At 46.4% G+C, this 24160-nt stretch overlaps 1 protein-coding gene across 1 annotated transcript in view; it reads right to left on the bottom strand.

The window, feature by feature from the left end:
* Positions 1-24160, bottom strand: part of DNAAF8 (dynein axonemal assembly factor 8) — a 168017-nt gene that overhangs the window by 25194 nt on the left and 118663 nt on the right. The window contains exons 19-24 of the mRNA XM_065412855.1: positions 23298-23429; positions 16803-16997; positions 14762-15088; positions 12771-12833; positions 9367-9420; positions 5193-5362 (exon numbers count right to left, since the gene is read on the bottom strand). Of these exons, the coding sequence (XP_065268927.1) occupies positions 5193-5362; positions 9367-9420; positions 12771-12833; positions 14762-15088; positions 16803-16997; positions 23298-23429 (941 nt within the window). The remainder of the gene's footprint in view (positions 1-5192; positions 5363-9366; positions 9421-12770; positions 12834-14761; positions 15089-16802; positions 16998-23297; positions 23430-24160) is intronic.

Genomic DNA, 24160 nt, shown 5'->3' with positions numbered 1-24160 from the left:
CCTCCAATGCAGCGGAGGCAGCTGGAGTGCCCATTACTGAGGGGAAGAGACCTGTGGCAAGTCTGGCAGAACTGGAATCCCAGATTATTGGGCATAACCTACCCATAAAGACCACAGACTGGCAGGAGCCAAGAGCAGAAAGACCCTGATCGCAAAGAAAAAGGGAAAGGGCAATTCCCCCCTCCCAAAAGCACAAGACTGTGCTATAAAGCATACTATAAAGATAAGATAAAATAAAATAAAAAAATAAACCAGCTGTGTCAGCTAGCTAGTGGACATTGCAAACTCCATCTCAAACCAGAGTGGTTGGAAGGAACTAGTGGGGTGGTGGGTCAACCCCTTCCTATATGTCCTCATACCAGTGCCCGAGGAGGCATGGGACGCAGGCACGGAGCTGCAGGCACTGCTGACAAAACTCTTTGACCAAGAGTGCACAGGTGTGCGCACCACCTCTGGTGGAGCATTCATGGCGCTGTAACTCAAAGAAGCTGTTCTATGTTAGTATTTAAGATTACAAAGTCAGAATAGTGATCATGTTGCTGTAGATATTAGTTGGCATGTGTGTAACCAATACCTTAGAAAAAGGAAGGACACACTAGTGGCTGTCATGTTACTGGGAAAAAACGCCAAAATCTGATCTGCCTTCAAATAGTATGTATATGTCATAGAATCATAGAATATCAGGGTTGGAAGGGACCTCAGGAGGTCATCTAGTACAACCCCCTGCTCAAAGCAGGACCAATTCCCAACTAAATCATCCCAGCCAGGGCTTTGTCAAGCCGGGCCTTAAAAACCTCCAAGGAAGGAGATTCCACCACCTCCCTAGGTAAAGCATTCCAGTGCTTCACCACCCTCCTAGTGAAATAGTGTTTCCTAATATCCAACCTAGACCTCCCACACTGCAACTTGAGACCATTGCTCCTTGTTCTGTCATCTGCCACCACTGAGAACAGCCGAGCTCCATCCTCTTTGGAACCCCCCCTCAGGTAGTTGAAAGCAGCTATCAAATCCCCCCTCATTCTTCTCTTCTGGAGACTAAACAATCCCAGTTCCCTCAGCCTCTCCTCATAAGTCATGTGCTCCAGACCCCTAATCATTTTTGTTGCCCTCCGCTGGACTCTTTCCAATATTTCCACATCCTTCTTGTAGTGTGGGGCCCAAAACTGGACACAGTACTCCAGATGAGGCCTCACCAATGTCGCATAAAGGGGAACGATCACGTCCCTCGATCTGCTGGCAATGCCCCTACTTATACAGCCCAAAATGCCATTAGCCTTCTTGGCAACAAGAGCACACTGTTGACTCATATCCAGCTTCTCGTCCACTGTGACCCCTAGGTCCTTTTCTGCAGAACTGCTTCCTAGCCATTCGGTCCCTAGTCTGTAGCAGTGCATGGGATTCTTCCGTCCTAAGTGCAGGACTCTGCACTTGTCCTTGTTGAACCTCATCAGGTTTCTTTTGGCCCAATCCTCCAATTTGTCTAGGTCCCTCTGTATCTGATCCCTACCCTCCAGCGTATCTACCACGCCTCCCAGTTTAGTGTCATCTGCAAACTTGCTGAGAGTGCAGTCCACACCATCCTCCAGATCATTAATAAAGATATTAAACAAAACCGGCCCCAGGACCGACCCTTGGGGCACTCCGCTTGAAACCGGCTGCCAACTAGACATGGAGCCATTGATCACTACCCGTTGAGCCCGACGATCTAGCCAGCTTTCTATCCACCTTACAGTCCATTCATCCAGCCCATACTTCTTTAACTTGGCGGCAAGAATACTGTGGGAGACCGTATCAAAAGCTTTGCTAAAGTCAAGGAATAACACATCCACTGCTTTCCCCTCATCCACAGAGCCAGTTATCTCCTCATAGAAGGCAATTAGGTTAGTCAGGCACGACTTCCCCTTGGTGAATCCATGCTGACTGTTCCTGATCACTTTCCTCTCCTCTAAGTGTTTCATAATTGATAATTAAAAGTCAGAATAACCTAATGTCACCTAAGGGCTTAATCCAAAACCCATAGGAGTCCTTCAGTGACTTCTGTGCTCTTTGGATCAAGTCCCAAATGAGAAGGAGATGGGAGACCATGGACAGAACTTTTAGAAGGGTTCAGCACTTGCAGTCAGGACCAGGTTTTCAAGTGCTCAGCTCCCATTTAGTCACCAAAATTCATGGCCAGATTTTCAAAAGAGCTCAGCACATTGGCTGCACATGCTTCCCTAGGAGCTGTGGGGCGCTCGGCAATTGAAACATTTGGCCCTTTATTGGGGCCAGACTTACAAAGGTGCCCAGCTCCCATGCAGGCATTTAAAGAGGGCCAGAGCTGCAAAATAGCTCAGCAGCCAGCAGCTCCCATTGTGACACTTAGCCAGATTTTCAGAAGAATCCAGCACCCAAAATGTGCTTTTGAAAATCTACTCCTTTAATTGGGTGCCTAACTGGGAGCTGAGCTCTTGTGAAAGTCTGGCCCCAACAGTGGGTGCTAGGGTGACCAGACAGCGAGTGTGAAAAATCGGGATGGGGGTGGGGGGTAATAGGAGCCTATATAAGAAAAAGCCCCAAATATCAGGACTGTCCCTATAAAATCGGGACATCTGGTCACCCTAGTGGGTGCTGAGCCCTTGGAGATCTGACCCTGGGATCTTGTGAAAAGCTGACCTCGTGGCTGAAAGACTCTCCGACATTCTCTATGAATGGGAATCAGAACCTTGAACAGTATACAGTACTTCCTGCTCCCCACTGCTACAGCCAGTCTATTATCTCCACTTTCTCACCTGCTGAAATAATAAAACCCGCTTTTTCCCATGAACAAACAAACAATACTCTGTAATTTTTAAACTCATTAGTCATCGGCTCTTTAAGGGAACTAAATCAATGCTCAGCAGCTGCTCTGGAGAGCTGGAAAAATACAAGAATAAGTCAAGAAGTTCAGATGAAACAACAGCTCTCTAAAGCTTCCCACCCCCTCCATCTCTGAGAGACACTGGATCTTTTTAAATAGCTGTCCAAATACGTGTATGTTTCTGGTGGTCAAAGAAAAATCACCCCCTCTTTATTTTTTTAATCTTATGATACACCCAAATTGTGTACAGCTCTCACCACCCACTCCCAATAACCCCACATCTCCCTTAATGGTGACCTGCAAGGAGTTTTTTGTAAAAGATGGGTTTGTGTCTTTTTTGCCTTTGTTGCGATGCAGAAATAAAGGCTAAGAGTGTTCTTTATTTTCTTTAAAGAAAAGTCCCCTCCCCCCTCCCACTTGTTTGTTACTTTAGAACGGGGTAGTCAATACGCAGACCACGGGCCAGACACTTTTGAACAGTCAGCGAAATCTTTTAATTTACTTACTATTATCATGATTGTTATTAATTTACTTATTATTATCATCATGATTGTTATTATTTTTGTATTATTTTCTCTGGAGTCTGACCTTGACTATACCTTGACAAAAAATAATTGATTTCCCCTGCTTTAGAATATAGCGACAGGGCAATCTGCTGCAATATCTCGGACAAACCTTATTGAATTAAGTTCAATCTTCCTGAATTAAGTTTAAGTATTTTAGGAGATCATTGTATTAAAAATGAAAATGTTTCTGTGTTATTGTGGGATTGGACGCAACACCTGTGGGGGGAGACATGGCGGATGTAAACCCTGGAGGGGGTAATGAGCCCCAAAGCAAATGATTTTCCAGACAAGAATGAACTTCTAAAGTTATGTGGGTTTCTCAAAATCTCTAGGGGGAGGTGTATGCAAATCTACGCTCTTTGGTTATGCAAGAACTCAACCTTTTGAAGCTTTGCCCTGAGGGTGGGACCTTTGTCTGCTGATCATCTGTTACACAGGGACAGTTGAGAGGCCCAAACTGTATAACGAAGGGACTCATAGATGCAAGGGTGTGCTTGTTCTGAGCCATGGTGGTTATGGACACATAGCCACAGAAAAAACCTTTGGTGGGGTTTGAAGGACTGACTCCTGCCAGAGCTGTTGGAGTTGGAGTGATCTCTGGTAAGCTTATTAGCATGTGTGTAGGTTGTTTTATGGTTTTTAATATGTTTTCCCTATAATGCTTTAACCTTCAGAATAAATGTGCTTGCTTAGAAAGAGCTGTGTGGTACCTTGTAACTGTGGCCAAGTACACTGTTTATAGCCTCTTGAGGAGAAAGCAAAGCAGGCCTGCTTAGGCAGTCTGACTTGTTGGGGAATTCACAGGGTAGGCAGGGAACTGTGCAGCATGGAAACACCCCAATCAGGAGTGAGTGAGACACATGTCTCCATCCAAGAGAGGGACAGCCGGGGAGCTGGAAGCCTGAGTGTGGGTGCCCTGGGTGGACCACAGAGGGGAAATACAGGTGCAGTTGCCCTGAACAGTAACAAATCTCACCTCCAGATTTTTCTGTTTTTTTGCTGGAAGTCTCTCTTGGAAGTCTCAGAGGACAAGTATTGTGAGCTCTCTCACCTTAATGGAAGGGGCAAGAGTGTTGGATCTTTAACAAAGACTTCATCTATCCAAAATGTTATTAGACGGTGATGTTAAATAGATGTTAATGAAACCAATAAAATCCAAAGATTTTTAAAATAAAAATCCCTTCAGGTCTCAGTTGCTCAACTTTTACTCTCTTGGCTCTTGTTATGTCATCATTTCACTAGCTCTCCCGTCAGCACAGAGTCTTCCAGACCAGAGAGAATCTGAAATTCTAATGTTAAAAAAAAAAGCAAAAAAATAAATTCTCTCTTAACTGAAAAAACAGTTCACGCCTCTTTATTATCAAGCAAAAAAGGACACAAGCCCAATTTTGTTTTACTTGCAGGTCATTTTTAAAGACTCTAGAACCTCAACAGTTGAGCTTTGATTGGAAATGTAATAGGACTCATTATGAATTAGGAAGTTTACTTAATAACTGATTCAGTTCACGGGAGGTTTCCTCCTAAATGGCATATGCATGTCGCCCAAATGCTCAGAATTTTTCTTTCAGAGAAACCTGGTCTGTTTCTTTGTGCCATGTGATATAGCTCTCTTTCTATCTGACACCCAGTGCAGATTTAATTATTTTGTGGAGTCCACCTGTGACAACCATAGAGGAATCCTGGACTGGAGTTTTTGCTTTAACAGGAATGGATTCTATCAGCACAGTCTGCAGCTGGACCGTTTTTAGTGCTAGTGCAGTGGTAGATCTGTCTGTTTTTTAACAAACCTGTTTAGCTTCAGATGAGAGGAGTCCTAAGACAATGTCTGGTTTCAGGCTTATGTGTTTCATCCCAACAAGGCTGAATTTTTCTAGGTCTAGTTTTCGGAGGATTCTAGCAAGGCTACGAGCCCAGACACCAGGTTTGATCAGCAACACAGTACAAAGAAGCTGGGCTCCTGTAACAAAAAAGCATTACAGTGAAATCAAAGATGTTAGGTACTCACTCTCAGTAATTTTAAAGGCAAACAACGTAACCGTTTGTCAGCTAGGACAGGCATCTAAAGAACAAGGACTTTTAACAGCAGCTGGCATGTAGTCCACAGGACTCTACTGACAGAACCAAACAAGTACAGAATAAGGATGTGGGTATGGTTTAATATTTTAGTTTTAAAATATATCCAGACCAGCCCAAGGCCAGAAGGGTGATTTTATCTGATACCTGAATATCTGTGAGCACTACCTACAGTTCCAAACATTTTATACTACAAGTTTGTAGATCCAGAATCAATTCATATAAGATCTTCATGTGGGGTGCTATTTTTGCATATGTTAAACATGATAATCGAATCCCCTTTTCCATGTAATATAAGATCAGAACCAAGCCAAAGTTACCACAGGGTATATGATGCAATCCTTACGGCAACCATTGAATCCTTATAATTCTTTATTTAGATCCCATATGTTTCTGTTTCCCTACTAGGACTATGCTATTTAGAAGGGCACTGTCAAATAGCTTAGGTCTAAAGGCTCAGATTCTTAAGGGTACTTAGGCACACAACTGCCACTGATTTTGGTGGGAGTTAGATGTCTAAATATCACCGAGGATCTAGGGTGACCAGATGTCCCAATTTTACAGGGACAGTCCTGATTTTTGGGTCTTTTTCTTATATAGGATCCTATTACCCCCAACCCCCGTCCTGATTTTTCACACTTGCTGTCTGGTCACCCTATGAGGATCTGAGCCAAAATCACTTTGCGTGTGACCCAACTTCCCTCTGCTGAGCTGAGAACTGAGCTCAGCATCACTGTGCATATGCCTGAGAGCCACAAAATGAAACTGACTAGAAATGGAAAGTGAAACGGATCAGGCTAGCTTCACTGCCCTCACTGGGTGAAATGCATAAAGCAAACAAACTGCGCAAATGTTGACATTTAAATAACTGCCATCAGTCTCCGTAATTGAAAGCACCATATTATTAGCAGCACAGTTATGATTTTTATCCTGATAACATCTTTTTAAGACTTGTTGGCAAAATGTAATGTCAGAAACAGTGAACTGGGACCCGTCAGCTCCTGGTGCCTAACCATGTCAGCTAGCATAAAGCATGTAATAATAAGTATTGCAGGCTGCTAATACTGTTACCATTATTATCTGTTTATGTACATCAGATGTCACTTTATGTTTTCTATGCACCATGTTACTGATTATACAGATGTCAATGCAATGAAGCATCAGTGATACTACATATAATTTGATGCATGGAGTTATTTTCAAATGGCAAGATACATGTTATTGATTCATGACACAGAGCAATTTGAAGCCAGATAAAAAATAACAACATGCCCCCCATTCTGTATACGTCTCAGTGAGATAAATTAACCCATTTTCTTCTGGGAGCTCTTACATTATAGGATCTCATATTTTCCATACAAAATCCTTGAACAGAAAGGTAAATGCCATAGCAACAGCTTGCTATGCAGAGGCAAACCTCCCTGCTACCCACAACTACTGGTGTATAGAATGGCAATCTAAATTACATATTGTTACATAAGTAGTCATTGTCCTCAAGATGTTTTACTCACCATCTGCTGTGTTTCGGGCAAACATTCCTATTCTTTCTGGTATGTGGTTAACTATATGTGCTGCATATTTATACATATGTATATAAATTATCCACACCTGAAGGTATGCACATGTTCTTACCTTCAGATGAGCCTGCGAAACTGACATCTTCAGATTCCCCTCAGAGCCGTACATTGTCCCAGATTCAATCAGTTAACTGCCCTCAATGGGAACTCGCCAGGCTGATCATGTGTTTGTAACCTGTCCTTTAAATCGGCTTCTGTACCCAATGACTGGAAGCTAGCTAATGTAACACCAATATTTAAAAGGGGCTCTAGAGGTGATCCCGGCAATTACAGACCAGTAAGTCTAACGTCGGTACCGGGCAAATTAGTCGAAACAATAGTTAAGAATAAAATTGTCAGACACATAGAAAAACATAAACTGTTGAGCAATAGTCAACATGGTTTCTGTAAAGGGAAATCGTGTCTTACTAATCTATTAGAGTTCTTTGAAGGGGTCAACAAACATGTGGACAAGGGGATCCAGTGGACATAGTATACTTAGATTTCCAGAAAGCCTTTGACAAGGTCCCTCACCAAAGGCTCTTACGTAAATTAAGTTGTCAAGGGATAAAAGGGAAGGTCCTTTCGTGGATTGAGAACTGGTTAAAAGACCGGGAACAAAGGGTAGGAATTAATGGTAAATTCTCAGAATGGAGAGGGGTAACTAGTGGTGTTCCTCAAGGGTCAGTCCTCGGACCAATCCTATTCAACTTATTTATAAATGATCTGGAGAAAGGGGTAAACAGTGAGGTGGCAAAGTTTGCAGATGATACTAAACTGCTCAAGATAGTTAAGACCAAAGCAGACTGTGAAGAACTTCAAAAAGATCTCACAAAACTAAGTGATTGGGCAACAAAATGGCAAATGAAATTTAATGTGGATAAATGTAAAGTAATGCACATTGGAAAAAATAACCCCAACTATACATACAATATGATGGGGGCTAATTTAGCTACAACAAGTCAGGAAAAAGATCTTGGAGTCATCGTGGATAGTTCTCTGAAGATGTCCGCGCAGTGTGCAGAGGCGGTCAAAAAAGCAAACAGGATGTTAGGGATCATTAAAAAGGGGATAGAAAATAAGACTGAGAATATATTATTGCCCTTATATAAATCGATGGTACGCCCACATCTCGAATACTGCGTACAGATGTGGTCTCCTCATCTAAAAAAAGATATACTGGCACTAGAAAAGGTTCAGAAAAGGGCAACTAAAATGATTAGGGGTTTGGAACAGGTCCCATATGAGGAGCGATTAAAGAGGCTAGGACTCTTCAGCTTGGAAAAGAGGAGACTAAGGGGGGATATGATAGAGGTATATGAAATCATGAGTGATGTGGAGAAAGTGGATAAGGAAAAGTTATTTACTTATTCCCATAATACAAGAACTAGGGGTCACCAAATGAAATTAATAGGCAGCAGGTTTAAAACAAATACAAGGAAGTTCTTCTTCACGCAGCGCACAGTCAACTTGTGGAACTCCTTACCTGAGGAGGTTGTGAAGGCTAGGACTATAACAGCGTTTAAAAGAGAACTGGATAAATTCATGGTGGTTAAGTCCATTAATGGCTATTAGCCAGGATGGGTAAGGAATGGTGTCCCTAGCCTCTGTTTGTCAGAGGATGGAGATGGATGGCAGGAGAGAGATCACTTGATCATTGCCTGTTGGTCCACTCCCTCTGGGGCACATGGCATTGGCCACTGTCGGTAGACAGGATACTGGGCTAGATGGACCTTTGGTCTGACCCGGTACGGCCGTTCTTATGTTCTTATGTTACTATAGCCCTTAATATGTAGGCCTCTGGTCTCCCCAAAGGTCCTGGCTGATGTCCCCCATCACTATCTGACTGTTCTCTGGCCTTCCCAGGTTTTGCCAATGATTTTCTAGCCTTTGTTACCTTTTCTGCTGTTCTGTGATACCCTCAGCTCCCATCCTGGTGGCCAAGATTTGGCCAAGTGTCTAAGTTGGTCTTGCTTTAAAGGGGGGTGAAGCCAAACTGCTGCACTGGCTTCATGTACACTCCTAAACTGGAGAAGTGTGTTTCTTTCCTTTGGGTGTGTGGGTGGTTTTAAATCAGTACAGCCTCAAGAGAAGCAAATGTCAGGTTCCTGGGATGTGTAGACAAGGGTGTGTATGTCACTGTGTGTGTTCAAGCCCAGGGAAACATCTCGTGCAATTCCAACCGTCATCCTTTTTCTTGGTCCCTGTTGGTATCTATCCAAGCTGGCTCCACAAAGGCCTTGTCAAACCCACTTTCCCCCCGGGGATATTTGCTGAATAACAACTATGTGTAAGAGAGTGAGACAGACAGAGAGAACCCTGCCCTCCTCACCTGCTTGCATGTAGGTGAACAATGACTCTGCGTGGCCTCTCCGAGTCTCTCCCCCTATAGAAGAACAGTGAATTGACTTTAATAAGTGAGCATTGCTTTGGGACAGCAGTGGGAGTATTGTCATCTCTGCTGTACTGTGACATATGGCAGTTACACAGAGGCTCTTCATGATGTACTCTTTGTTTTCAAATATCACATCAGGACGTACATGGTTTGATTTCAGAAGTGCTGAACACCAACAAATCCCATCGAAGTCCACATACTCTGCTTACTGAATAGGGAGTATTCTCAGGGACAATTCCCACCCACTTTAGGGCCCCTTTACACTACCAGAGCAGTGTCAAGGGCCTTAGTATAACTGAGGGTCAGGCCCCCTGATGAGATCTTATGTATGAATGGTTTTCCTGTTTGACAGGGTACCTGTGATGGCCTACACTGGGCAGCTACGGGAAGCTTAAGGCCAGCTCAAGGTATATGTGAACCAGGAGCAGCGGAAGCTCCCTAAAAGTGTGGGGGGGGGCCATCAGCACCCAAACCGTGCCCCCACCCCCCTGCACAGCTCCTTCCCCCTGAGGCCCCACCCTTGCACTGCCCATTCCCCCGAAGCCCCGCCCCTGCACTGCCCCTTCTTCGCAAGCCCTCACCCTCGCACTGCCCCTTTCCCTGAGGCCTTGCCCCCATGCAACCCCTTCTTCCTAAGCCCCCACCCTCGCACTTCCACTTCCCCCAAGGCCCCGCTCCCGTGCTGCCTCTTCCCCCCAAGACCCTGCCCCCTGTTTGCTCCTCTCTGCCACTCCACCCTGTGGCTCACCCTTACAGTCGGTAAAAAGTGATGGGGCCATGGCCCTCTGACCCCCCCCCTCAGCCCCCCCATTCTGGAGCACCTGAACTGAGTGAACTGAGTAGTTCCCTGGGGCCCTGCTTTCCAGCCCCCCAGCTCCAGAAGAAAAGTGACGGATGAATTACTTTGATGTCCTGCTCAGGGCTTTAGTGATAATTGTATAAACCAGACCATTCAATCACAAGGCCAGCACTCTGAGTCACCATGCAGCTTGACAACTGGTAACAGAATGAAACATGCCACTAAGGAATCCCAAGGGTTGGAAGCCCATGGAAAACCTCATGCAGAAACAAGCAGCTACATTGTTCACAACCCCTAATGTACATTGCGCCTTCAATTGCCTTAGTTCAAGTGCTGGGACACTTATGACCCTATCAACAAACTAGGAAATAATGGGCCCTCCATCTGAACTGCTGCTCTGAGAATGTTCAAGGGCACAACATTGGAGAGGTTACCAAAATGTCTAGGAATATTAACACTCATGTTTATACAACCATTCCCTATGAAGGGACTGGATGACTCAAGGGACGGGCAATGGAATATGGAACCTTTCACCTCTAGGCTACTGGCTGATCTCCAGCCTAAATGCACAAGGGCTGAGCAGTATTATTACCACTTGAAGGTTCTTTGACAGAATGAATTTGTGGATCTCAGTCCAGCTATAGCAGACAGGCCACAAAACCAGCTAATTGTCCCCCTTTACTGGCATTCTCAACAGAGGGGCCAGTGGAGTGAATGGGCCAAGGAGACTGAACTCCCTTCAGGCCCCTATAGAGCATCCCTCACCGTCATTGTTGGGATATGTTGTTGGGGAAGCTTGTGCTGATGCTGCCTGTTTAGTAAAGTATAACTTTATACTTTTGTATAAATAAAGGCCTTCAGTCTCCCGGGCTTTCAATCTGGCCGCTTTAACAAGCATTACATTCGATTTAAAAAGCAAAAGCAGGAAATTCTGTTTGTTAGCAACAGACTAAGTCATTACGCTCCTTTTGAATTATAGCGTGGTTTCCATTTCCCACAGCCCTTTATCTGGGAGCTGCCTACCTGCTGGATCACTTTCCATGGCTATTTTTCGTTCTGGTAGAATAAGAAGCAGGACTAAGTGACAGATCTGACCCTGAAGCTCTCTGGTAATCTCTCAGGTTATATCCACACTGCAGCTGGGAGGGGTGATTCCCAGCACGGACAGACAGTCTGGCGCTAGCTCAGCTCGAGCTAGTGTGCTATAAACAACGGTGTGGACATCAGGGTATGCGGGGCGGTTCTAGCTAGGTCTGAGCTAGGTGGCTAGCCCACGCTGCTGACTATGCTGCAATGTCCACACTGCTATTTTTCATGTGCTAGCTCAAGCTCTCTACCCACGCTGACAATCACATCTCCCAGCTGCAATGCAGACACACCCTTAGCGATCACATCCCCATAGCACCTATTTTCTTTTTGAGTATTTAGGGAGCCTGACTGTTCTTCTTGGAACTGTGAGTGTTAGCCCTACATTTCTCGACAGCCCTAGATGGGACTGCCCCTCTGTCCAGGACAGGAGGAAGGATGTAAAGAGAAAGGATTATCCAGCAATTAGAGCACTAGCCTAGGACTCGGGAGATCTGGGTTTAAATATCTGCTCTGACACAGATTTCCTATGTGACCCTGGGCAAGTCACTTAGTTCCCCAACTGTGAAATGGGGATAATAGCACTGCTCTGCCTCACATGGAGGATGTGAGGATAAACATATTAAAGACTGTCAGGTGCTTAGATACTATGGTCTTGGGGACCGCACAATTATCAGAGCTGGACAGACAGGAGGGCTGGATGAGCTCCCACTAGAGACTGCCAGGGACCCTTCTGAACTGACCAGAGGGGCACCTAGAGTCCAAGGTGTCCCCACCCTGTAATCAGTGAGCAAAGGACAGAGTCTGGACCTTGTGATCACCCATGCTGGCCACTTTCAGCACCATTTCACGGGTCAGCCTGAACTTGCGCACAGATTGCCTTCCATGTTCTACTCCATCTGCAGAACCGATGGCTTATTCCCACTCCTGATGCTGGTCTATCAAAATGATATTGTAACAGAAATCAAGAGCAAGGATGCAAGTCACTGCCTGGCCCCCCAGTGAAAGCTAATGTGACCCAAACTGCAGGCCCCTCATGCTGGCACCACCCAGTGAAGGGGCTGCAGTGATCGAATCACCCACACCCACACTGGGCCAGCAGGCTGAAGCCCACTAGCCCACAAAAGGGAGAGGGAAGGGTCATGGTTAAGGAAAGGGTGTCACCAGGGCACTGATTCAGCATACTCTCTGGCTGCCTCCACAGTAGGACTCCTATGGACCCTGACCTATTAATTAAAGCTGCTCCCATCATGGTACAACACCTTGCAGAGAATGACTGCGATGCTACCTGCCCCCACGCCTTCCTAAGCACAGGGGATTGCAAACTGCAGCCTGGGTCTAGTAATGCAGTGGTGATGGATATGACAAAAGGCTCCAGAATTATATTTTTTTCAATAGTTATTTTAAGAATAGGGAATAATTTGAAAGCAAACTGAGCCCATGTTTCTGGTCTTACCTTCAGCCCTGGAACCTTTGCCATATGGTGGCAGGTACTTCATAGCAGGGCGACGTTTGCAATCTGCAAAGGGAAAGAGATGTGCTTTTTATGACTAATCCTAGTGTGACGGTCACGACTGCTTGTTGAGATCAGGATTGTAACTATATGTACCATGGCAATAGGAGTGGGCTTTAAACAGCTGCAAACCACCCAAGGGAAGAATTGTTCTTCAGAATAAAGACCCCCCGATGGAGAAAACAACAGGAGGAAAGAATTCAGAGTGACCCTGTAAAAGAGTTCCTGCTGGCTGCTGGAGTCATGGATAATAGCAGTATGTGTGCTGCCTTTTTACCACTGACAATGGCCTATCTGGGCAAACTGGCATTGTAACCACCACCTTCCTGTGCAAGCTGATCTTACAGCCCTGCCTGAACCTTTCTTGCACCAGGACTTTAAGGCAGATCAATGCCACATCAACTCACAGTGGCTTTTATACACTGTTTTGGGGAGATCTAACTTTGAGATGCTGACTTCCATTCCTTTACTGAAGACCCCCTTTTCGTGCTCCTCCACTCTGAACACAGAACACCTGAATAGTTCATTTGCAGATCACCACAACAGCATGTGCCTATACTTTCTGACACCAACACAGCTCACGTCTGCTATTCTATTAGGCTGCACTGTTGTTCTGCACTACATAAGCACTGTGCATCTGACAGGAGCATATAAACTTGAGTTGGCAGCAATGCAGATGTGCAGAAACAGGAAGAAATAGAGGCGTTTATAAGGAATTTATAATGAGTTTATGGAAATCTGACACCTTCTCCTCATTCAATACACACAGTTATCATGTGCCCATATCTGGGTACACAGAAAGTGGCATGTGATGTTACAGCATATGTGCATTATGGATTATTTACCCTTTGGTGCTGGGAGTCAGGATTTCTTAAGTGACGTGCTGATGGATTTCGTATTAGAGGTAACAGAATGAGCTCCAGGTTTTGCTACTCCAAGGCATCAAATCTGAATAACACCACAGTTTGCAGAGTGATTTGGCTTAAGCAGCTGCACATTCCTTTCCACGGAAGGAAACCAGCAGGCTTACTACACAGATATGTAAAAAGTAACAGAGGGTCCTGTGGCACCTTTACTTTTTACAGATTCAGACTAACACGGCTACCCCTCTGATACTACACAGATATGTGAGTGCCAGCATGTATCATTCATGTTTGGGGAGCCTTTGGCAACAGCACCATCCATTTTCCATGAGCTGCTTTTCCTTTTGTTCAGAAAGAAATCCTAAACAAAGGATTCAGTGCATCACTGAGTTAGTCCCTAAGGAGTCTGTCTGTATAGGGACACCAGGCACTGGACTGTATGTCTGTTACTTGACATGTTGTCAAACCCTATAGAGGGAGTTATGGAATTGATGGCTACCACGTGTTCTGTCATGTGTCTCAAAGTGATCAATCATTATGCAGCATATTATGAGATCACATGGATCCTTACAACTGTAGGGTGTGGAAGCTTGTCTAAGGGGTGTGGGAGTGGTCAGAACAAATGACTGGTTGTCATGATTCCTAGATTCTATTCCTGGCTTTGTTACTGTAAGCCCTTCAGCATGCCATTTAGGCTCTCTGCATCTCCATGTCTGCATATATAAACATGCAAAATGGCTATAATACTATTTACCTAGCTCACCGGGTGTTGTAAGGCCTATTTAGTGCTTTGAGAACCTCAGATGAAAGGTGCAATGGGGGTACAAAGTTGTGTTAGACTATTAGGGCCAAAACCTACCTCCACGTTCACCCATATGGCTCCCAGTGACTTTACTGGAGCCCCGCACATGCACCCAAGTGCAGAATTTGACCCTGAATTAATTTCATGTAATGTGTTTCTTATCCTGCTTGACTGGAACCCACAGCAAAAAGGCTCCTTTGTCTGTGCTCAGTAAGCTGCCCACGGCCTGCCTAACTGCAAAGCCTGTTAACAGTAAGAACAACTCCTACCAGGTATGAACTCTTTCTCGGTGAAGAAGAGGACTGCCTGCCTGAAGGCCATCTCTGGGGTCAAGGCCATCACTCTCTGAAGGTCACTGGTGTTAGTGCTTGGCTTGTCTCCCAGCAGCGTCAGCTTCTTCAGGGTCTCAGCAAGAACCCCAAAGGCATTGACCCTCCGCAGCGCACAGATGAGAGCTGGGCTGGACATCAGCATATTGATGCTTCTTTGCCAGGAGGTATCTCCCACCTCAAAAGGGGTTACCTCTTTGGCCTGACTCCGAATGAGATGGGGCAACCACTTGAGGCTCAGAAGCTCAAACCCTGGGTCAAGTCCTTCTGCAAGAAGAGAGAAACCTGTTCATTACTAATTGGTAGCTTGTGTTTCCTAGAGGCTGTTCTCTGCTAGTCTCTTACATTCACACTGGTCTTATGATCTTCTTAGCAGACAGGAACTTCCAAACTTGTTTGGTCTCCACTCTCCCTCCCATCCAGCAGCAAGTGCGATGCAAGGTTTGGAATCACACTGGGCTAAAATTTAGTATATTCAAACAATACAACTTCTCAGAAGTTAAATGGCTAACAATTAGAGCCAGGAATGGGCTACCTAGGAAATAAAGAACCCTGTGCCACATCAACAGAGACACATGGAGATCAAGTGCCGCAGTCTGGTTAAAGAAAGGCGTTAATGTAGAGCAGGTGAAAGGGATATGTTGGGAATACAATGATATTTAAGTGCTTTGACACAGCATAGTATATAATTATAGATACTGTAACCGCTCTGATAATGCTTCTTTTAAGGGATATTAATTATAGTAATAAACTCCATTGTAACATTGACTTGTCACTAGAATAACTTAACCATTGTTATGTTTGCAAACTAGGCTTGTTTCCTGTGTAGCAAGATGTTTGGAGGTTCAATACATAATTGTATGTCGCTGAGGTTACTATGGGCTAGATTCAGGAACCCTTGCACGCAGTGAGTAGTATCATATTCTGCGAGTACTCCCATTGTTTCAAGTCTACTTTCGGAGTAGGGTGCTACTCAGATGTACTATGTTAAGGAGTACTCTGTTTTCTACTTCATAACAATTTCGGTGCAATTAGTGCCAGTTAATAAAATAAAATAATCATACTATTTTGCTCTTATATAGCACTTTTCAGGCATACATTTGAAAGCACTTTACAAAGGAGGTCAGTGTCATTATCTCCATTGTACCAATGGGGAAACTGAGGCACAAAGCAGTGCAGTAATATGCCCATGGTCACATAGGAGGCCAGTGGCAGAGCTAGAGTAGAACTCAGGTCTCCTGATTCCCCTGTTCTGTTCCCTATCCATAGAACCATCCTGCCTCCTAAATATGAGGGCTGGGCAAACTGGTTCGAATTACATATATGAGCTAGCCTGAAACTTAGCAAATCCTTGAACTGATTCAAAACCCACTGCAGTCAAATGATGCCCATCTGGGGGAAGATCACTCACTAACATTCATAGACTCTTTAGGGAGATAAATAAACACATCTATCTACCTGACAGGGCCTGGGACAGAGTGTTAGGAGCTAGCAGGTGAGGCAGCACTCTGATCACTTATGCCTCAATCAGCTCCCCTGGAAAAGGCTGACTAGGAAGGTGCAAGCTAATTTAGCTGCTCAGGCTGGAAGAGCTAATTAGTCCAGCAGCGGAGGCTATAAGAAGGACACAGGAAGGACATACTGGGGGAGAGAGGGAGTAACCAGGGCTAGCTGAGCCCAGTGTGTGCAGAGCTTTCAAGGAAGGGAGACTCCTGTTCCTCCCTGGCCCTGTGGGAAAGAGCTAAAGGGAGAGAAGCGCTGTATATAATATTGCTGTATTAGTGTCAGTGATGGGAATGTAAATAAATCACTCAGCAGAGAGAGTCTGAGAGGTCATTGGGGCATTTAAGGATGGGGAGGAGCGGGCCCCATTAGAGGGCCCCTTTCACCACTTTTCCTAAATGAACCTGCTGAGTTGAGAATAGCTGCATATAATTTAGCTGGCCAAGGCATACAAACCTTCCCCAAAAGCAGGAGTCACCTGGGTTTTGAGCTTGCTTCTGGAAGCCAGGGTGAAGGATTTGGCAAAGAAGATGGCCAGCACTCTTCATGGCTTCATTTCCAATCAGTGTCAGGATGACAACTTGTTCCATTTCAGGATCCAAGGCATAGGTTCGGTGGCATAAAAGATCCAGAGGAACATTACATGAGTCTGGCACTGCACTGAGATTGCCTCCTGCTCAGGGAGAAGATCAAAACAACAAACCTAGTTATCCAGGGTAACAAACTTCCCCTTTCTCTTAACGTGGAGGGATTGACTCATCCTCCAGAGAATAACAGAGCATGGGTTCTAAGAGTAGCTTCCTCCCAGATACAAAAGTAGGACATAGGCAAGTGTCTGGTGACTGAGGGTATGTCTACACTACGAAATTAGGTCGAATTTATAGAAGCCGGTTTTATAGATATCGGTTTTATACAGTCGATTGTGTGTGTCCCCACATAAAATGCTCTAAGTGCATGAAGTCGGCGGACCGCGTCCACAGTACCGAGGCTAGCGTCGACTTCCGGAGTGTTGCACTGTGGGTAGCTATCCCACAGTTCCTGCAGTCTCCGCCGCCCATTGGAATTCTGGGTTGAGATCCCAATGCCTGATGATGCAAAACAGTGTCGCAGGGGGTTCTGGGTACATGTCATCAGGCCCCTCCCCCTCCGTTAGAGCAACGGCAGACAATCGATTCGCGCCTTTTTACCTGGGTTACCTGTGCAGACAACATACCACGGCAAGCATGGAGCCCGCTCAGCTCAGCTCAGCTCAGCGTCACCATATGTCATCTGGGTGCCAGCAGACGTGGTACTGCATTGCTACACAGCAGCAGCCCCTTGCCTTTTGGCAGTAGATGGTGTATTACGACTGGTATCCGTCATCGTCGTATTCCAGTTCAATCAGAGGCACCTAGGCAGACATGCTTTGTCTCCTGGAGACTCAGTCCTGCCGGCAGTCCTATTGAACCGTCTTGATGATGATGGCTAGCAGTCGTAGTACAGTATCTTCTGTCAAGCACCCAGAAGATGCCGAGGGCTATCAGTCATGCTGCACCGTCTGCTGCCAGCTTAAGATGTAAAAAATAGATGTATTCATTTGCTTCCCCCTCCCTCCGTGAAATCAACGGCCTGCTAAACCCAGGGTTTTGAGTTCAATCTTTGGGGGGGGCCATTCTGTGTGACAGTTGTTTGTGTTTCTCCCTGATGCACAGCCACCTTTGTTGATTTTAATTCCCTGGACCTGTACGCCATGTCGTCACTCGCCCCTCCCTCCCTCCATCAGTTTCGCGCCTTTTTTCAGACCAGACGCCATAGCACTGGGATCATGGAGCCCGCTCAGATCACCGCGGCAATTATGAGCACTATGAACACCACGCGCATTGTCCTGGAGTATATGCAGAGCCAGGACATGCCAAAGCAAAACCAGGACCAGCCGAGGAGGCGATTGCAGCGCGGCGACGAGAGTGATGAGGAAATTGACATGGACATAGACCTCTCACAAGGCACAGGCCCCAGCAATGTGGAAATCGTGGTGTTACTGGGGCAGGTTCATGCCGTGGAACGCCGATTCTGGGCCCGGGAAACAAGCACAGACTGGTGGGACCGCATCGTGCTGCAGGTGTGGGACGATTCCCAGTGGCTGCGAAACTTTCGCATGCGTAAGGGCACTTTCATGGAACTTTGTGACTTGCTTTCCCCTGCCCTGAAGCGCCAGAATACCAGGATGAGAGCAGCCCTCACAGTTGAGAAGCGAGTGGCGATAGCCCTGTGGAAGCTTGCAACGCCAGACAGCTACCGGTCAGTCGGGAATCAATTTGGAGTGGGCAAATCTACTGTGGGGGCTGCTGTGATCCAAGTTGCCAGGGCAATGAAAGACCTGGTGATATCAAGGGTAGTGACTCTGGGAAACGTGCAGGCCATAGTGGATGGCTTTGCTGCAATGGGATTCCCAAACTGTGGTGGGGCCATAGACGGAACCCATATCCCTATCTTGGCACCGGAGCACCAAGCCACCGAGTACATAAACCGCAAGGGGTACTTTTCAATGCTGCTGCAAGCCCTGGTGGATCACAAGGGACGTTTCACCAACATCAACGTGGGATGGCCGGGAAAGGTACATGATGCTCGCGTCTTCAGGCACTCTGCTCTGTTTCGAAAGCTGGAGGAAGGGACTTTCTTCCCGGACAAGAAAGTAACCGTTGGGGATGTTGAAATGCCTATCGAGATCCTTGGGGACCCAGCCTACCCCTTAATGCCATGGCTCATGAAGCCATACACAGGCAGCCTGGACAGGAGTCAGGACCTGTTCAACTACAGGCTGAGCAAGTGCCGAATGGTGGTGGAATGTGCATTTGGACGTTTAAAAGCGCGCTGGCGCAGCTTACTGACTCGCTCAGACCTCAGCGAAAAGAATATCCCCATTGTTATTGCTGCTTGCTGTGCGCTCCACAATATCTGTGAGAGTAAGGGGGAGACATTTATGGCGGGGTGGGAGGTTGAGGCAAATCGCCTGGCCGCTGATTACGCGCAGCCAGACACCAGGGCGGTTAGAGGAGCACAGCAGGGCGTGGTGCGCATCAGAGAAGCTTTGAAAACGAGTTTTGTGACTGGCCAGGCTACAGTGTGAAACTTCTGTTTGTTTCTCCTTGATGAACCCTCCGCCCCCCCCACCCGGTTCACTCTACTTCCCTGTAAGCCAACCACCCCACCCTCCCCCTCCCCCCTTCGAGCACCGCTTGCAGAGGCAATAAAGTCATTGTTACTTCACATTCATGCATTCTTTATTAATTCATCACACAACTAGGGGGATAATTGCCAAGGTAGCCCGGGATGGGTGGGGGAGGAGGGAAGGAAAAGGACACACTGCAGTTTAAAACTTTAAAACTTTAACACTTATTGAAGGCCAGCCTTCCGATGCTCGGGCAGTCATCTGGGGTGGAGTGACTGGGGGGCCGGAGGCCCCCCCACCGTGTTCTTGGGCGTCTGGGTGAGGAGGCAATGGGACTTGGGGAGGACGGCTGTTGGTTACACAGGGGCTGTAGCGGCGGTCTCTGCTCCTGCTGCCTTTCCTGCAGCTCAACCATACGCTGGAGCATATCAGTTTGATGCTCCAGCAGCCGGAGCATCGACTCTTGCCTTCTGTCTGCAAGCTGACGCCACCTATCATCTTCAGCCCGCCACTTGCTCTGTTAAGCCCGCGATTCATCCCGCCACCTCTCCTCTCGTTCAAATTGTGCTTTTTTGCACTCTGACATTGACTGCCTCCACGCATTCTGCTGTGCTCTTTCAGCGTGGGAGGACATCTGGAGCTCCGTGAACATATCATCCCGAGTCCGCCGTTTTCTCCTTCTAATCTTTGCTATCCTCTGCGAAGGAGAAACATTTGCAGCTGGTGGAGGAGAAGGGAGAGGTGGTTAAAAAAGACACATTTTAGAGAACAATGGGTACACTCTTTCACGTTAAATTTTGCTGTTCACATTACACAGCACATGTGCTTTCGTTACAAGGTCGCATTTTTCCTCTTATATTGAGGGCCTGCCGGTTTGGTGTGAGAGATCACTCACGCAGTGCCAGGCAACAGAATTCAGCTTGCAGGCAGCCATGGTAAGCCACAGTCTTTTGGCTTTTTTAACCTTCATAACATGTGGGAATGGTTTCAAACAGCAGCGCCCTCATTTCCCATACCAAGGACCCATTGGGTTGGCCATTTAAAATGGGTTTGCAATGTAAAAGGAGGGGCTGGGGTTTCCGGGTTAACATGCAGCACAAACCCAACTACCCCCCCCCCACACACAAACAATTCTCTGGGATGATCACTTCACCCCTCCCCCCCACCGCGTGGCTAACAGCGGGGAACATTTCTGTTCAGCCGAGCAGGAACGGGCACCTCTGAATGTCCCCTTAATGTCCCCCATTTCAACCAGGTGACCGTGAATGATATCACTCTCCTGAGGATAACAAAGAGAGATAAGGAATGGATGTTGTCTGCATGCCAGCAAACACCGGGACCATACGCTGCCATGCTTTGTTATGCAATGATTCCAGACTACGTGCTACTGGCCTGGCGTGGTAAAGTGTCCTACCATGGCGGACGGGATAAGGCAGCCCTCCCCAGAAACCTTTTGCAAAGGCTTTGGGAGTACATGAAGGAGAGTTTTCTGGAGATGTCCCTGGAGGATTTCCACTCCATCCCCATACACGTTAACAGACTTTTCCAGTAGCTGTACTGGCCGTGATTGCCAGGGCAAATTAATCATTAATCATTAAACACGCTTGCTTTTAAACCATGTGTAATATTTACAAAGGTACACTCACCAGAGGTCCCTTGTGTGCCCTCAGGGTCTGGGAGCACGCCTTGGGTGAGTTCGGGGGTTACTGGTTCCAGGTCCAGGGTGATAAACATATCCTGGCTGTTGGGGAAACCGGTTTCTCCGCTTCCTTGCTGCTGTGAGCTTCATTGTCTTCATCATCATCATCTTCCGCGTACCCCGAACCCGCTTCTCTGTTGCGTGTTTCTCCATTGACGGAGTCAAAGCACAGGGTTGGGGTAGTGGTGGCTGCACCCCCTAGAATGGCATGCAGCTCCGCATAGAAGCGGCATGTTTGCGGCTCTGCCCGAGACCTTCTGTTTGCCTCTCTGGCTTTGTGGTAGGCTTGCCTTAGCTCCTTAATTTTCACGCGGCACTGCTGTGCGTCCCTGTTATGGCCTCTGTCCTTCATGGCCTTTGAGACTTTTTCTAATATTTTGCCATTTCGTTTACTGCTACGGAGTTCAGCTAGCACTGATTCGTCTCCCCATATGGCGAGCAGATCCCGTACCTCCCGTTCTGTCCATGCTGGAGCTCTTTTGCGATCCTGGGACTCCATCATGGTTACCTGTGCTGATGAGCTCTGCGTGGTCACCTGTGCTCTCCATGCTGGGCAAACAGGAAATGAAATTCAAAAGTTCGCGGGGCTTTTCCTGTCTACCTGGTCAGTGCATCTGAGTTGAGAGTGCTGTCCAGAGCGGTCACAATGAAGCACTGTGGGATAGCTCCCGGAGGCCAATAACGTCGAATTCCATCCACACTACCCCAAATCCGACCCGCAAAGGCTGATTTTAGCGCTAATCCCCTCGTCGGAGGTGGAGTAAAGAAACTGGTTTAAAGGGCCCTTTAAGTCGAAAGAAAGGGCTTCGTCGTGTGGACGTGTCCAGGTTTAATTTGATTTAACGCTGCTAAAGTCGACCTAAACTCGTAGTGTAGACCAGGCCTGAGTCTCAACCTGGTCTAAAGTGAGGGGTTATCTGTAAAACATGAGCAGGTTTTGTTTCCAACAGTGAATCATTCTCCAGCCCTCAAATCATCAGAGCTAGAAAGTCTGGATTGTGTTTTTAACTGATGTCTAGATATTTATATTTGGTTAGGTCAGTGTCTTTTCTCTTCTAAAAATATCAGTGTCTATATATTTATTTTAACTATGAGCAGAAATTAGCTGGTTCATCAGATCACAAGGGAGACAAAACTCAATTCAGAGCAATGATGCAGGCTGCAGTAAACCGACTTCTGGTTACTCAGTAGCTCTGCAGCACGGAACATGTTTCCCATGCTTCAGCTAGGCATGACCAGGACTTGGATGACAGTCGGAAATCCCTTGAAAGGAACTTTGCCGCATTCCACTCCTATCACTATTCAGTTCTTAAACCCAATTGTTAAACAATTAGGACCAGTGTTGGTTTATCAGTTGCTGCTGGCACTAAGAGGCCAATTGCAGCAATTAGGGATTTCAGCCCAGATCTCAAAGCCTTTGAGTTCAATGGGAGACAGGGGCCTAACTACCTTTGAGGATCTGCCCCTTTATGTCTGCAAATTGGACTCAGAATCTCCCTTCAGAATTCTCCTGAGTGCACAATGGGTCAGTCCTGAAGCTCTTGTACTCCGGCAAAACACTTACTGAGTTCAATTGGAAGGACCAAGCAAAGATTCCAGGATCTGGCTTAAGATTTGGTTTTGCTCACCATACCCTTCACTTTCATACCAAATCTATTATCCTCTCTAGCCTAATGCTGTTTAGAAATGGAATCCCCAGGGAAAATGTCCATTTCTTTCTCTCCTTTATGCTACTTATTAAGATTTTACAGCCTACAATATGGCATAAATCCTGATTGATAACACACACCTATTTTTTACTAGGAGAGCTTTTTGACTCCCTAAAGCCAATGTATATGGCCTAATTTCCGATACCCAGTACAAGTAAGGGTAACACCTTACTCCACTAGTTGTCCCATTGGAGTCACTAACCAGCATTAGGAAAAGGTCTCAGAGTACAGTGCTAAATATGTTATTATTGACAATGAACAAAATCCTGAGGTTCTTGTTCAGGAAAATTCCCAGTAAAGACTCCAGGATCTTGCCCTATAATAGGCAACTCCTGGGGTCTGGCCCTATAATAGGCAGACCTCAGGATCTTTCTCTGTAATCAGCAGAATCTTAGATTTTCCATCACTCTGACATACCCAGTGTCTGCAACAAGCTGTCAGTATAGGGAGCCACATGAATACACAATGCAGGTTCCAGTTCAGCACTGGGAGGCAAGCTGCTTCGTACCTCCCCAAGGAGGCCTTGTTCTGCCAGTTCATTCATCAGCCCTAGGAACAGAACAATAGATTGTGTACGAAACATCACGCACGGCTATTTACGGTGCATTCTGTCAGAGCAAGACTCAGCGGGAATGCGCACCATCCTGCCATCTATCCTTGGGTCGTATTTCCAGGCTTCTATTATGGAGATATTAATATGGGTCACGGTGAGTTCACCCAAGGAATATAAAACACATAGTCTTGCAGCCTTGCCAGCATGGTAAGCCACATTCATTTACAGCAGGATTAAGTAGCTGCTGGAAAAGGCTGGCTTGGCCATTACTTTTCTTAGAAAGACTCTTAGCATTGTGGCCAACATCCTACATTTTCAATCGACACCGACCTCACATTATGAAAAGAAACCACTCCAAAGAGAAAGGATGAGTCTCTGTGTTCTGTTTCAGCCCTGACTGTCATTTGCTGTCTTAAACTAACTAGGATATATCATCAGGCATGGATGGGTTCTAGGAGTAGGACCCTAGTTAGCATGCCTTAGAAAGGGGAATAGTATTGGAGAAGGAAAGGATTATTCCTTAGCCACACTGGACTTCTTTGTGGGGTCCTTGTAGCCACCTTGGCATTTCCTGGTGGCCAAAGGAAAGCTTATTTGATAAAACTGTCAGCTTTTCCACAGATGGCTCAGGAATAAGCCACCGGTCCAGGTCAACTTAGAAGCCGAGAAGAGTAGCAGGCGTTAGGTTCTGCGGAAGATGGAAGGTAGGCCCACGAGGAGGTTGACA

This window comes from Emys orbicularis, chromosome 10, assembly GCF_028017835.1.
Source record: "Emys orbicularis isolate rEmyOrb1 chromosome 10, rEmyOrb1.hap1, whole genome shotgun sequence".
Lineage (NCBI taxonomy): Eukaryota > Metazoa > Chordata > Testudines > Emydidae > Emys > Emys orbicularis.
This window is presented reverse-complemented; position numbering and strand designations above follow the sequence as displayed.